General features: G+C 41.6%; 2 protein-coding genes across 6 annotated transcripts; both read right to left on the bottom strand.

The window, feature by feature from the left end:
- Positions 1-2,527: 2,527 nt before the first annotated feature.
- LOC110506727 (HEAT repeat-containing protein 3) lies at positions 2,528-9,372 on the bottom strand. 3 transcript variants are annotated; one of them, XM_036963717.1, is made up of 16 exons: positions 9,093-9,231; positions 8,316-8,454; positions 7,815-7,987; positions 7,388-7,475; positions 6,714-6,817; positions 6,404-6,513; positions 6,153-6,293; positions 5,655-5,956; positions 5,239-5,329; positions 4,865-5,019; positions 4,595-4,677; positions 4,197-4,333; positions 3,959-4,047; positions 3,656-3,799; positions 3,312-3,488; positions 2,528-3,208 (listed from the first exon to the last, which is right to left on the bottom strand). In XM_036963717.1, exons 3-16 carry the CDS (start codon positions 7,862-7,864, stop codon positions 3,095-3,097), a joined length of 1,785 nt encoding a protein of 594 aa, XP_036819612.1. In that variant the 5' UTR covers positions 7,865-7,987; positions 8,316-8,454; positions 9,093-9,231; the 3' UTR covers positions 2,528-3,094. The 3 variants fall into 3 exon arrangements, with proteins under 3 accessions (XP_036819612.1, XP_021442226.1, XP_021442227.1); XM_021586551.2 differs by lacking the exon at positions 8,316-8,454 and having other exon boundaries at positions 9,093-9,372; XM_021586552.2 differs by lacking the exon at positions 8,316-8,454 and having other exon boundaries at positions 3,312-3,394; positions 9,093-9,372.
- Positions 9,373-9,683: 311 nt separating this feature from the next.
- On the bottom strand, positions 9,684-12,581 carry LOC110506728 (nuclear envelope phosphatase-regulatory subunit 1). Of its 3 annotated transcripts, none has more exons than XM_021586555.2 (6): positions 12,435-12,581; positions 11,569-11,640; positions 11,269-11,342; positions 11,017-11,126; positions 10,292-10,346; positions 9,684-10,127 (listed from the first exon to the last, which is right to left on the bottom strand). In XM_021586555.2, exons 1-6 carry the CDS (start codon positions 12,457-12,459, stop codon positions 10,086-10,088), a joined length of 378 nt encoding a protein of 125 aa, XP_021442230.1. In that variant the 5' UTR covers positions 12,460-12,581; the 3' UTR covers positions 9,684-10,085. The 3 variants fall into 3 exon arrangements, with proteins under 3 accessions (XP_021442230.1, XP_021442229.1, XP_021442228.1); XM_021586554.2 differs by having other exon boundaries at positions 12,423-12,572; XM_021586553.2 differs by lacking the exon at positions 12,435-12,581 and adding an exon at positions 11,723-12,342.
- Positions 12,582-12,657: the final 76 nt, after the last annotated feature.

Here is a 12,657-nt window from a genome sequence, read left to right as displayed (position 1 = left end):
AAAATAGACCGAACTTAAATGGTTATTTCATGTCATGACAGGGCATTCTATCCATCAGGCTGATACATTTAAATTCCATTATTTCAAACTATGAAAGCAGCATATCAGTGCGGAGGCAATAAACCAACAGCAGTGCCTTCTCCCTTGTCAATGAAACCACCATTGCTGAACTATTTTCTAAATCCAAAAACCACAATTTGCTCCCTTGACCACTGCCTTAGTTAAGGCATGCCTCTCTGTTCTCTGCCTCCTGGTGGTCAGGATTGTAAATGCATCTCTCATATCTGGCATTGCTCTTACTTCTTTGAAAAGAACGGCAAAAACTCCCATACGGAAGACACAGGGCCTGGACCCTGAGTTCCTCACAAACTATAGGCCCGTCTCAAACCTCCCCTTCCTCGCTAAAGTGCTTGAGTGGGTGGTAGCATCACAAATCCAACAGAACATGACCTCTCATGGACTTTTGGAACCCAACCAGATCGGGCTTCCGGGCTGTGCATAGCACTGAAACTGCCTTGGTAAATACAGTGCCTTGCGAAAGTATTCGGCCCCTTGAACTTTGCAACCTTTTGCCACATTTCAGGCTTCAAACATAAAGATATAAAACTGCATTTTTTGTGAAGAATCAACAACAAGTGGGACACAATCATGAAGTGGAACGACATTTATTGGATATTTCAAACTTTTTTAACAAATCAAAAACTGAAAAATTGGGCGTGCAAAATTATTCAGCCCCTTTACTTTCAGTGCAGCAAACTCTCTCCAGAAGTTCAGTGAGTATCTCTGAATGATCCAATGTTGACCTAAATGACTAATGATGATAAATACAATCCACCTGTGTGTAATCAAGTCTCAGTATAAATGCACCTGCACTGTGATAGTCTCAGAGGTCCGTTAAAAGCGCAGAGAGCATCATGAAGAACAAGGAACACACCAGGCAGGTCCGAGATACTGTTGTGAAGAAGTTTAAAGCTGGAGTTGGATACAAAAATATTTCCCAAGCTTTAAACATCCCAAGGAGCACTGTGCAAGCGATAATATTGAAATGGAAGGAGTATGAGACCACTGCAAATCTACCAAGACCTGGCCGTCCCTCTAAACTTTCAGCTCATACAAGGAGAAAAGGAGAAGACTGATCAGAGATGCAGCCAAGAGGCCCATGATCACTCTGGATGAACTGCAGAGATCTACAGCTGAGGTTGGAGACTCTGTCCATAGGACAACAATCAGTCGTATATTGCACAAATCTGGCCTTTATGGAAGAGTGGCAAGAAGAAAGCCATTTCTTAAAGATATCCATAAAAAGTGTTGTTTAAAGTTTACCACAAGCCACCTGGGAGACACACCAAACATGTGGAAGAAGGTGCTCTGGTCACATGAAACCAAAATTGAACTTTTTGGCAACAATGCAAAACGTTATGTTTGGCGTAAAAGCAACACAGCTGAACACACCATCCCCACTGTCAAACATGGTGGTGGCAGCATCATGGTTTGGGCCTGCTTTTCTTCAGCAGGGACAGGGAAGATGGTTAAAATTGATGGGAAGATGGATGGAGCCAAATACAGGACCATTCTGGAAGAAAACCTGATGGAGTCTGCAAAAGACCTGAGACTGGGACGGAGATTTGTCTTCCAACAAGACAATGATCCAAAACATAAAGCAAAATCTACAATGGAATGGTTCAAAAATAAACATATCCAGGTGTTAGAATGGCCAAGTCAAAGTCCAGACCTGAATCCAATCGAGAATCTGTGGAAAGAACTGAAAACTGCTGTTCACAAATGCTCTCCATCCAACCTCACTGAGCTCGAGCTGTTCCGCAAGGAAGAATGGGAAAACATTTCAGTCTCTCGATGTGAAAAACTGATAGAGACATACCCCAAGCGACTTACAGCTGTAATCGCAGTAAAAGGTGGCGCTACAAAGTATTAACTTAAGGGGGCTGAATAATTTTGCACGCCCAATTTTTCAGTTTTTGATTTGTTAAAGTTTGAAATATCCAATAAATGTCGTTCCACTTCATGATTGTATCCCACTTGTTGTTGATTCTTCACAAAAAAATAGTTTTATATCTTTGAAGCCTGAAATGTGGCAAAAGGTTGCAAAGTTCAAGGGGGCCGAATACTTTCGCAAGGCACTGTACTAATGTACTGACCTCTTCACACAGGTTTACCCATTGTCTTGTCTTTGCTTTTATCTTCTGTCTAATTCACTTCCTTGATTGGTCTGTCATGTTTAGTGTTCTCAATGGCTAGTCGGTCATGTTTAGTGTTCTCCATGGATAATCTGTTGTGTTCTCTGTGGTTAATCTGTTATGTTTAGTGTTCTCTGTGGTTAATTTGTCCTTATGTTTAGTGTAACGGTACTTTTACAGATTTTTGCTTTTTATCCTGCTGATTTTCTTGTATGTAAAGTGACTTTGGGTGTCGTGAAAAGCACAAAATACATTTTATATTCTCCCCAATATCAGAACATGGTAATCAATTTACTTTCAGCAACCCAAATCATGTTAACTAAATCACCTTGTAAATGGATGGCGAGTTCTGCTTTATTCACAACATCTCACATGATCAGTTGACACTGGGCCTGTCCATCTCATTTTCCATGACAGCACAACATGACACCAGTCATGACATGGGGTCAGTTAGCGGACTCTTGTGACTACAACTGGTCATTCCTAACATGGAGGGCTACAGTATTATAATGTGTGACGTGAAAGTTGGTTGATAAATATGTGTAAAATAAACCATATGTTCTGTCAATTTCTTTAAAATACAGCACATTGAAATGTACTTTTATGCATAAAATGTAAATGTAAAATAATTTGTCACTATGTACTGCAACATTCATTCATTTAAAATAGTGAACCTCTTTTTAAAAAATTTTTGTACACATAATTATGTAAACACTCACTTAGCAAGGACAATAGTTAAAACAAAAAGATAACCAACATGAAAATCAGTTATAGATGTTAAAGGGATAGTTCACTCCAATGATTTTTGGACTGAACAGTCCCTTTAATGAGGATCTATTGTACTGTATATTCTGAGTCATTTCATCTCAGCCAGATGGTGTAGTAGTGTCAGGCTGCTATCATTTTTTCACCACAGTCTCCAAGTAGCCAATAAACCTTCTTAGGTTGACTTTGACGTTGTCCAGCACACACAGTTGCTCAAGGCTGTACTTTCCCTTCCCCTCTTTACGAATCTGCACATAGAGGACAGGAAACAGCAATTAAACAGATGACAACAGTGATTTGCATAAAGAATGCATACAAACTGTTCCTAGTGATGGGCTGCAGCTCTATTACCTTAGCCTTGAAGACAGGTTGAAGTGCCTTCAGAGCCGACAATAAGTTGATGTTTTCAGCTGCTCTCTCTGCCTCGTCTCCATCTGCAAAAACATCAAACAGAGCATCCAGGGCTTCTCCACAAACCACAAGGTTGGCATCCTTTGTTGCAACTTGGAGTAAGGCATTGCCAATCATCTATAAAAAGATATTGCAGTGTTATTACATCATGGTCACATAGCCAAGATGGGTTAATAAACCATAACACTTTTATAAAAGAACAAAAATAGTTAATTCTGAAGTAATCATTAGCTATCTAAAACCCATTTCATACAAAAAAACTAGGGATGAAAATAATAAAGTACCTGTAGAGTTTCAGCTGTCCCATTCTCTTTAGCCAGTGTGCTTCCTGTGATGCCTAGGATGGCCAGAGCGTTCACTCTCACACTGACCACGTCACAGCGGGTCGCTGCCTCGCTCAGGCTCATCATCTGCTGGGGTGTCATACACTGGCAACACACACAAACACAGACATAAACAATGAGTCATCCAAGAGACATGTTGGGATAGTGCTGTGGTACTATATAAACTAACAGACAGATGACAGTAAGGCTTGGTAAAATGTACTTCAGAGGGAAACTCTCCTCTGCTTCAGTCAGCTGTCTTACCTGTGGGATTTTCATATAGGCTATGATCTGTAAGAGGGATCGCATGGCACTGGTAACTGCCTCAAGGAATTCCTCCTCCTTAGGGATCTCTGAGTAAGCAAATTAACCAAAAATAAATTATGAATGAGACAATAACTCTTCTTTGTTAAGGTCATTGCTGTGAAAGTGAATCAACCTACCTAGTAAAATAAAGATTTAATACAAATAATGAAGAGATGGTACGACATGTAGATCTAACCTGGAGGACTGAAGACCAGCGTGGACAGGTGTTGTGCGACAGCCTGAAGAGCGGCTGCTCCCCCTAGGGACTCAGCGTTCATAGTAGACAGCATGTTGTGAAGGCAGGTTAGGGCCCTGTACTGCACCCGATGCATCCTGGGGGAAAATTGACTTTAGTCAACTCCTAAAGGCAGGTAGCGATGTGGTAAACAAAGTGTACACCTGTAATGCCATTATTAGCCAGAAAAATAGAATACCTCAATCAACTGGGGCCGTACATTGATGCATATTGGTTCTGTGTTACTAGGATCATGATAAACCACTCAAATGATCTCGTGATCTAGTAGATCACAGAATATCTACTGTCTCATTCTTTTTAGGGCAAAGAAAATGACAACATGCTAGACAGATAATTACTTTTTTATCAAGATTTTCCAGGTGGGATTGTGACGACATATGTCCATCGCCTCGCTGCTGGGGAACCGGGTCTTCTTGAGAACCTTGAACATATATAGACATGCATGGTTATCACCTTCATACAGTGTAGTGGCTATAACAGAGACAGTAGGAACACACATTAGTCTAGTACCATGACATTACTTATTTTATATTTTGCATGTGAAAAAAGACAAACATGAGAAGTGAAGTGAAACAATTATGCTAGGTGAGGAAAGAAATCCCCCACACCTTCTCTGGGATGTTGTGGTTGATCAGAGCCGCGTGGACCTCAGCAGACAGACACAGTGGGGACAGGAGGCTGGTGTTCCCTTCAGAGAGGCCGTCAGGACACATCTCACTCTCGTCGCTGCTCGACGCCTCCTCCCACTCATCGTCTGACGGGTCTACAAAAAAAAACACAGAGCCACAACAGCCAAAGTACACCTCAAAAGCAACAAAAGCTCATTTTAAATCCTAAATATGCATTTGAGCATCAAACAGTAAAACTGCTGTCCTCTTATCTATGAACATGTAAAGGACAGCTGGGTCAAACAGTAATGAAAACAAAGCTCCCCAGGTCAGTACTGCTCTGCTGCCCAAACACTGCTGCCCACAGCACTCACCATCAGAGCAGCACATGTTGACGATGATCTCCAAGGACGTCTGCTGGGCTGTCAGCAAGGCCGTCGCCTCCCTCAGCTCCTCCTTGCCCCTCTGGAGAAAGAAAAGCAGACTATTGACACTGCATGCAGCAGGGACACAGCCACTTCTTACGTCCTTGAGTAAACCCTGCTGTGGTATCTCCCTGAAGAGAGAGCCACTACAACTCTGAATACCAACTGCAATACTCTGTGCTGCTTCATCAATATTCAGCTGTTTCACAGCATTCAACAGTGAGGAGTCAGGTACGTACTCTGAATATTAAAAACTGAAAGTGCAATACTCTTTACTCAACCCTGTCACTTTGGATCTCTATAACCATAACTCAAAAGGGTTTGATGGGTTTGTTTCTGAGAAGAAAAAAAAGGACAGGACTTACAGGCAGGAGGTCAGAGAAGTCTTTATCTATCTTGGTTGCCTTTCCATTCCTCCTCAGTCCAACTCCCTCCTCCTCATCATCCTCCATCTCCTCTACAGCCATATTCCCTGCAGCTGCCTGGTGGTCCTCCATATTCCCTGCCTCTGAGGCAGTGGCACTACGGGCCACCTCAGCCTGGCGGAGCTGGGGTATCAGCGTGCCAGCATCCAGCTCCAAGCACTGGGACAGGGTGGCCATCAGGGCGGTGAGGGTCTGGGCCTGGTGGGCCGTGGGCAGGCTGCTCTTCAGGTTCCACACTGACCCTGTCAATGGACGGCACACAAAGCACACAATGAGCACTGGAATCAGACTAGTTATTTAGTTAGGCTATTAACAAACAGCTTCCAACCCCTGACTCTGACTTTAGTCAGAGAATGAATGCAGAGTGAATGACCGGTTGACATTGTGAGGTAAAATAAATCTGTAAATAATGTGACAACAAATATGTTGTAGCCATACCTGCAGCCAGTGTTCTGAGCAGTGTGTGAGCCATGTCCGCCTGTGAGGATAGCAGCACACTCTCTAGAGTCCCTAATACAGCATTGTTCATACTCCACAGAAACTCTGCGTTGTCCTCAGTCACTGTGTGCAAACAGTGGGCTAAAGACAGAGGGAGCAGGGACTTACTACAAAATACATAATCAAGTCAAATATTTAAATGGTGAAAATGCTCATTAAAGTTGTGTGAAAATTGGTGTGATGAGACTAACCTGCAGACAAAGCCAGCTTGATGTTGTGAGTGTGTCGCTCCAGACACTGTAGGATAACATCCAGAATGCCTGCTTTGTTGAACACAGAGAGTGCCTGGCTACTGCTCTCACTGACAGACAGGGTGATAATTCAACAAGAGAGTATGATGTGAAAGAACCATAGAAACATTGGCAAGCTAACATAATTTAATAAAATGTTGGATCTCTATGGGTAGGCTACTGGATGCATGTCCAGATCACTAGGTGGACCGACCAGCTGACATTTGTGTTACTACTACTGTTACTACTACATTTAGTACTTTTTTCTTACCAGAGATTCCACAGCAAGTTAACTGCTTCATTGGCTACATCTTCCACTGTGTTTTTCTGCCCTTTTAACGAGAGGGCATCATTGGTCTCAAACCCAGCACAGCACTGTGGAGAAACAGTACTGGGGTTCAGACACTTTGAAAACACCAGACCTGGATTCAAATACATGTGTATTTGAGTATCTAGTACTTAATATACTTTTTTGTGTGATTATTTTCAAATACACAGCCCAGAACAAGTACCTATATTTGAGTATTTGAATGGTAATTTGTAAAAACCAAATAGGCTACCAAACTGTATTTGAGAGAATTTTCTAATTCTTATTTCAAATGCTGTTTCCAAGTGTATTTCCAAATACATTAAAATATTCAACTGCTTGTCTTTTCAAATAAAATATAGGCCTATCTATCTTAATACTTACTTTGAGTGTAAGTGTAAGTAACACATGTTTGAAGTAGTATTTGAACCCAGGCCTGGAAAACACACAGCCCTATAAAATATCTATGCATTGATATGACTAACCATCAAGGAATGGAGATATGTAGGTGCTTCACTTTTCAGACATGCACACCATGAAACATGTTGTTCAAAATGTGAAAAAACAACCTTTGCACAGCAGGGCCACACCCATAAATACATCAACTTTAAGGAATGATTTACGAGGGAAGGCCTCACCTCTCGAAGCAGAGCAGTCAGAGGAGTCATGACGTCCTGTTTCACCATGTCGTCACACACCTCATGACCCCCACAGGCACTCAGGTTCCTGATGTGAGAAGAACAATTCACTCAGTCTTTGACCGATAACTATCACATCAGTGCTAACAGTTAATTGAGGGTGTGGTATTTCAAGAGGACTCTCTCAGTTTCTGTTTAGCAAGCCAAAGCATCCTTCACTAACCAACTTCTGTCTTACAGCACATAATGGCTTCAACAACCATCTACATTCAAGTCTAATATTTAGCACACTCTGAACAATCTAGCCATATCTGATAGGCTTGATCCTCAGTCCAGACTCCACACCATCCCTCTCACATTTCTCAGGGGGTCTGTTAAGTGGCTAGTACTGGGTATTGAACATTCCTTTGTGAGGCTGAGGGCTTACCTGAGTGCCCCTGTGGCAGTCTCCCTGACGGCCAGGCTGCGGTCCAGCATTAGGGGCCCGAGACGTCTCACCGCATCCCGCTGGAGGAAGCCTGGGATGGTCTGGCTCTGCTGCACCACGCGTGATATGCTTGCACAGGCAAACTCACGCACATCTGCACTGGGACTCTGCAACTAAACACATTCAGTATAAACAGGGGTTATTTGGATATTCACTTTTCCATACCATCTGTGTTCTTTTATCTTCCAGTTGTATATGTGGGAAACCCTGTTTAGTGGCACTGAAGTAGATTTAATAATGTACTGAACAAAAATATAAAACGCAACATGCAACAATTTTACTGAGTTACAGTTCATATAAGGAAATCAGTCAACTGAAATAAATTCATTAGGCCCGGCCTAATCTATGGAATTCACATGACTGGGCAGGGGAGCAGCCATGGGTTGGCATGGGAGAATGAGTTTTTCCCCAACATAAGGGCTTTACTAGAGACAGAAATACTCCTCAAGTTTCATCTGCTGTCCAAGTGGCTGGTCTCAGACGATCCCGCAGGTGAAGAAGCCGGATGTGGAGGTCCTGGCCTGGTGTGGTTTCACATCGTCTGCGGTTATGAGGCCGGTTTGATGTTCTGCCAAATTCTCTAAAACGACGTTGGAGGTGGCTTACATTAGAGAAATGAACATTAAATTCTCTGGCAACAGCTCTGGTGGACATTCCTGCAGTCAGCATGCCAATTGCACGCTCCCTCAAAACTTGATATATCTGTGGCATTGTGCTGTGAAAAAACTGCACATTTTAGAGTGGGCTTTTGTCCCCAGCACAAGGTGCACTTGATATGCCACACCTGTGGAAGGATTATTTTTGCAAAGGAGAAATGCTCACTAACAGAGGTTTAAGCAATTGGTCAACAAAATATGCTTTTTGTGCATATGCAAAACTTCTGGGATCTTTTATATCAGCTCATGAAATATGGGACCAACAGTTTACGTGTGTTAATATTTTTGTTCAGTATACTTCTGTGAAATATAAATTAATATTTTTATTTTAGGGGGGGCACATTTGAGCGTGTACACAACGTAATAACACGTGTTTGTTTTGTTGCATATGCGGGAAGATCCTTAGGAAGACATTTAATTTGTCTTATGGACACATTGGTAAACAACATTGACATACCTATGAAATGCATTACTGACCTTGCAAGCATTTATAAAATAAGAGTGCACATATGATCAATTAGACCGAAATAACAGTACTGTTGTCAGATCTTGGGGCTCTTACTTTCTCCAGTAACTCCCCAATTGAAGAGTCGACTCCATCAAAGACTTCACCGTGGTCCGGTTCCATTTCCTTTACAGCAGTTACCGACAGTCCCTCTGCGTTGAACTGTGGACGTCTAAATTTGTTAGTCTTACTTTTGCCCATAGCTTATTTCGATTAAGTGCGAAGCGATATTGATCTATCATGTAGTAGGCTGTCACGCTCTAACGTTCCGCATCATTTTAAGACATGTGGAACATCCGTGGAGATTCGTCCGGTGCCGTAAAATGGTGCTTACTCTCGCAAAGCAGAAGGGGTGGCGTATTTATGTCGCAAAGACGAGACCAGGCCCCGTTTTTACACTTTATAGATTAATCCTTCTACTCCCTTTGAAATAATTATCGGTCTGACATGGCTGGAAAACCACAAACTAATTTGCAGTGAATATAGTTAAACAATGCTTATACGTATGAATACAATAATAATAACTGTAAAGACAATTACACACTGAGGAGATACTTTCAAACAAGTTGCTTCAGATTGTGAATGCATGTACAAAAGCATAGCGAAGTCTACAGGTTGCAACCACATACTACAGTAAATCACAGGAAACACATTTCATACAAGTATTTATTAGGTATATAACAATTAGTTTAAAAATAGAAAGATTTGTCTAAAACAAATGCATGTCATCATTAGAAATAAATACATCTGAACTCATGGCGAATGAGTTATGTCAAAGGGTGTGTGAGCCCAGAAGCAGCTTTAAGGGAAACCATAACACTGACTGAGATGCTGTTAAAAAGGCGTTTGATGTCCTCTCCCCTCACAATCCTTCATTAATACGTAATGGAGCACAACATAATCACCCCTCTGTATTTCCCCAATCTCCTTCCTTCTTACATTGTTTCAGATCCTCCAAACAGGATTCTGGTCCTTGTGTCAGTCTGTCTTTCAGTGGGAATCAACATAGTCATTAAGAAATTTTTTTTCCCCACCTCTCCAAGTTTGTGGTTATTGGATGTGTGGCCGTGGTTTAAGAATTAGTTTCCCCGTCTGTAAGAGACATAACCATCAAAGTCAATACAATGCATAGATGTACAGGGAATAATTCAAAATCATACTTTTAAATTATGTAATGGATGACCAAAAACATGACAGCTGGATTGAATTGATTAGGAATTAAGGTAATCTCAACAAAGATGATTTATGCAACTTACATCATCGCAGGACATGTTGTATTCCGCTAAAACTGTCCGACAGCGAGCTGCAATACTTAAAGAGAGTGAGTTAAAGGAGAATTGTCCTATTTCTGACGTAAATCTCTATTTTTTATGTAAATGGCATGTTATAGAAGGGTCCAGACACTTCTCTTGTGATTTGGCTTGTTTTTGAGAAACTAACCACAACAGAGATTCAATTTTTCATTGCTTGTTGTGCAGTATCAGGCCACACACGACATGGACAAAAGCAACAACAAAAAAACTTTTGGAAACAAACACACTCTCAGTATAGTGATGTATAGGATTATTAAGGCCACCAGGTCCATAGCTGTCATTTACCATCCAACAGTATCACTATTTACTTAAAAGGATTATTTTCAGTACAGTGATGTAGGTCTTTAGATGTTGTACACATGAAATTGTGTCATTTCGAACTTTATCCGCAACATTTGAATCCATTTTGGTCAAGTAGCACTGTTTCCCCCACGCAGTTGTGCAGGCCGAGCGAGTCCCTATTGTACACGGACATAGCCCACGCAACACAGCTGGTAGAAGAAAAGTCTTGAGTTGCACAAAATGGAATATAACGTTGCGGATAAAGTTTAGAATGACACAATTTGACCTGTACAACATCTAAGGACCTGGGATACTATATTGACAATTCTCCTTCGCAATCCTACTGAAAAGATTGAGTGTAGAACTTTAAACAAGAGGAAGGATACATTGATGGTGCAACGACTCGTTTGTGTATTCCAGCAAAGAACAGAGCGATCAAAGTGATGCAGCTGATGGTGAAGAACGGATGGTTCCACAACGATGAGAAGAAAGACACCTGAGAATGACAACCAGAGGTACAGAGAGATTATACAGGCAAACACACACAACCAAACTAAAATCACAAACACACTGATCTGTGTGAAAGGTATCCTACTTTGTCACATACACAATCAAGCTGACATCACAAACATACTGACCTTCTGTGTGTCAGGGTCTATCAACCAGTTCCAGGCTCCAGTTGCAGTACAAACAGAGACCACTATTAGAATCACTGAAACAATGTGAGATATTGAATTATATCACCATACAAAAAAAAGTGCCAGAATAATGTGGGCCTGAATTCTTTACAAGAAAATACAAATTACTCAGGCTGGGAGGCCATTTACTCTTGAAATGATTATGGTTTGACAGTTGCAGTGTAGTCATTGATTATAGTTAGACAGTTTCAATAGAGTCATTCATTATGGTTAGACAGAGTTGGAACTACAATAACTTACTTCGCCACCTCCCAGTTGCAGGTTGCAAACAGGAGACGTATTCTGTTAATCTTCTCTCAAAAGCTTTTAGATCTGCAAAAACAAGCTGTGCGTCAGGGCATTCATCTACATTTCTATCAATGTTCTTGATCAACACCACACTGAAGGAACATACAATATCCTTTATATGCGCTGTGCTTGATTGGTTTGGAACCGATGGAGTATTTCAAAAAGTAAATTAAGCACAACTGCATAGTGAAGGCTCCGATTCCACTGAATTGCTATTGGAAGAGTAAATTGTAGCTTCAGGGTTAACCTTAATCTTCACGAGGACGCCTGTCCAAAAGGGACTGAATTATGTTTAGTTTGGACTGGCAAAACATGCCTATAGTTAACGACCTTTGTGATAACCTGGACATAAATAGAATCAATCAAATGGGGTAAAGTACGCGGATACGTTTGCATTGGTTAACCGTTCTGGCGCTACCGGTCCAGGTGAGCGTGCAGCGGTGGTCTTCTGGGGCTAACAACTACCGGTATGCTAACTATTTACAGCATAGCTAGCAAGCCGGCTAATTATTGTAGCTAACAAGCCTTTGTGTGCATTTCTTTTGTACAAGTTAATGTCGACCCCCGCGGAGGGAAAACAGCAAAAATGTAATTAGCTTGAGTTTGGTATTTTGACGAATTTACAAATGAATGTCCTTTAAGAGAAAAGGTTAGCCTGGCTAGCTACGTCACCGCGGCTGGCTAATCAAGCTAACAAACGACTCAAGTGAATTGTGAAGGCACGTTTGTCACCGTGCGTTTTACTTTATAGCGAAACTTCACTTATGCATGCATCATGATTTGTGAAAATAAATTAATTTGCTTGCCATGTTGACTACCTTCGGCCTGTTCCAAGGAATTCATTGCTCTTCTCTCCGGCTGGTTGACGTGCTAGCTAGTTCTCCTGGGCAATTGGGAACAGGCGAAAACCTTAACGTGGATTGGCTGATTTCGGAAAATGTACAGTGATTGGTTTAAACAAGTAACTGCTTCGGCGCAACCCCCTAGCACATACTCATCCACTCTTTAGATATGATCGGAAAGTAGGTTGCAGAGACTAAA

Source organism: Oncorhynchus mykiss, chromosome 26 (genome assembly GCF_013265735.2).
Source record: "Oncorhynchus mykiss isolate Arlee chromosome 26, USDA_OmykA_1.1, whole genome shotgun sequence".
NCBI lineage: Eukaryota > Metazoa > Chordata > Actinopteri > Salmoniformes > Salmonidae > Oncorhynchus > Oncorhynchus mykiss.
This window is presented reverse-complemented; position numbering and strand designations above follow the sequence as displayed.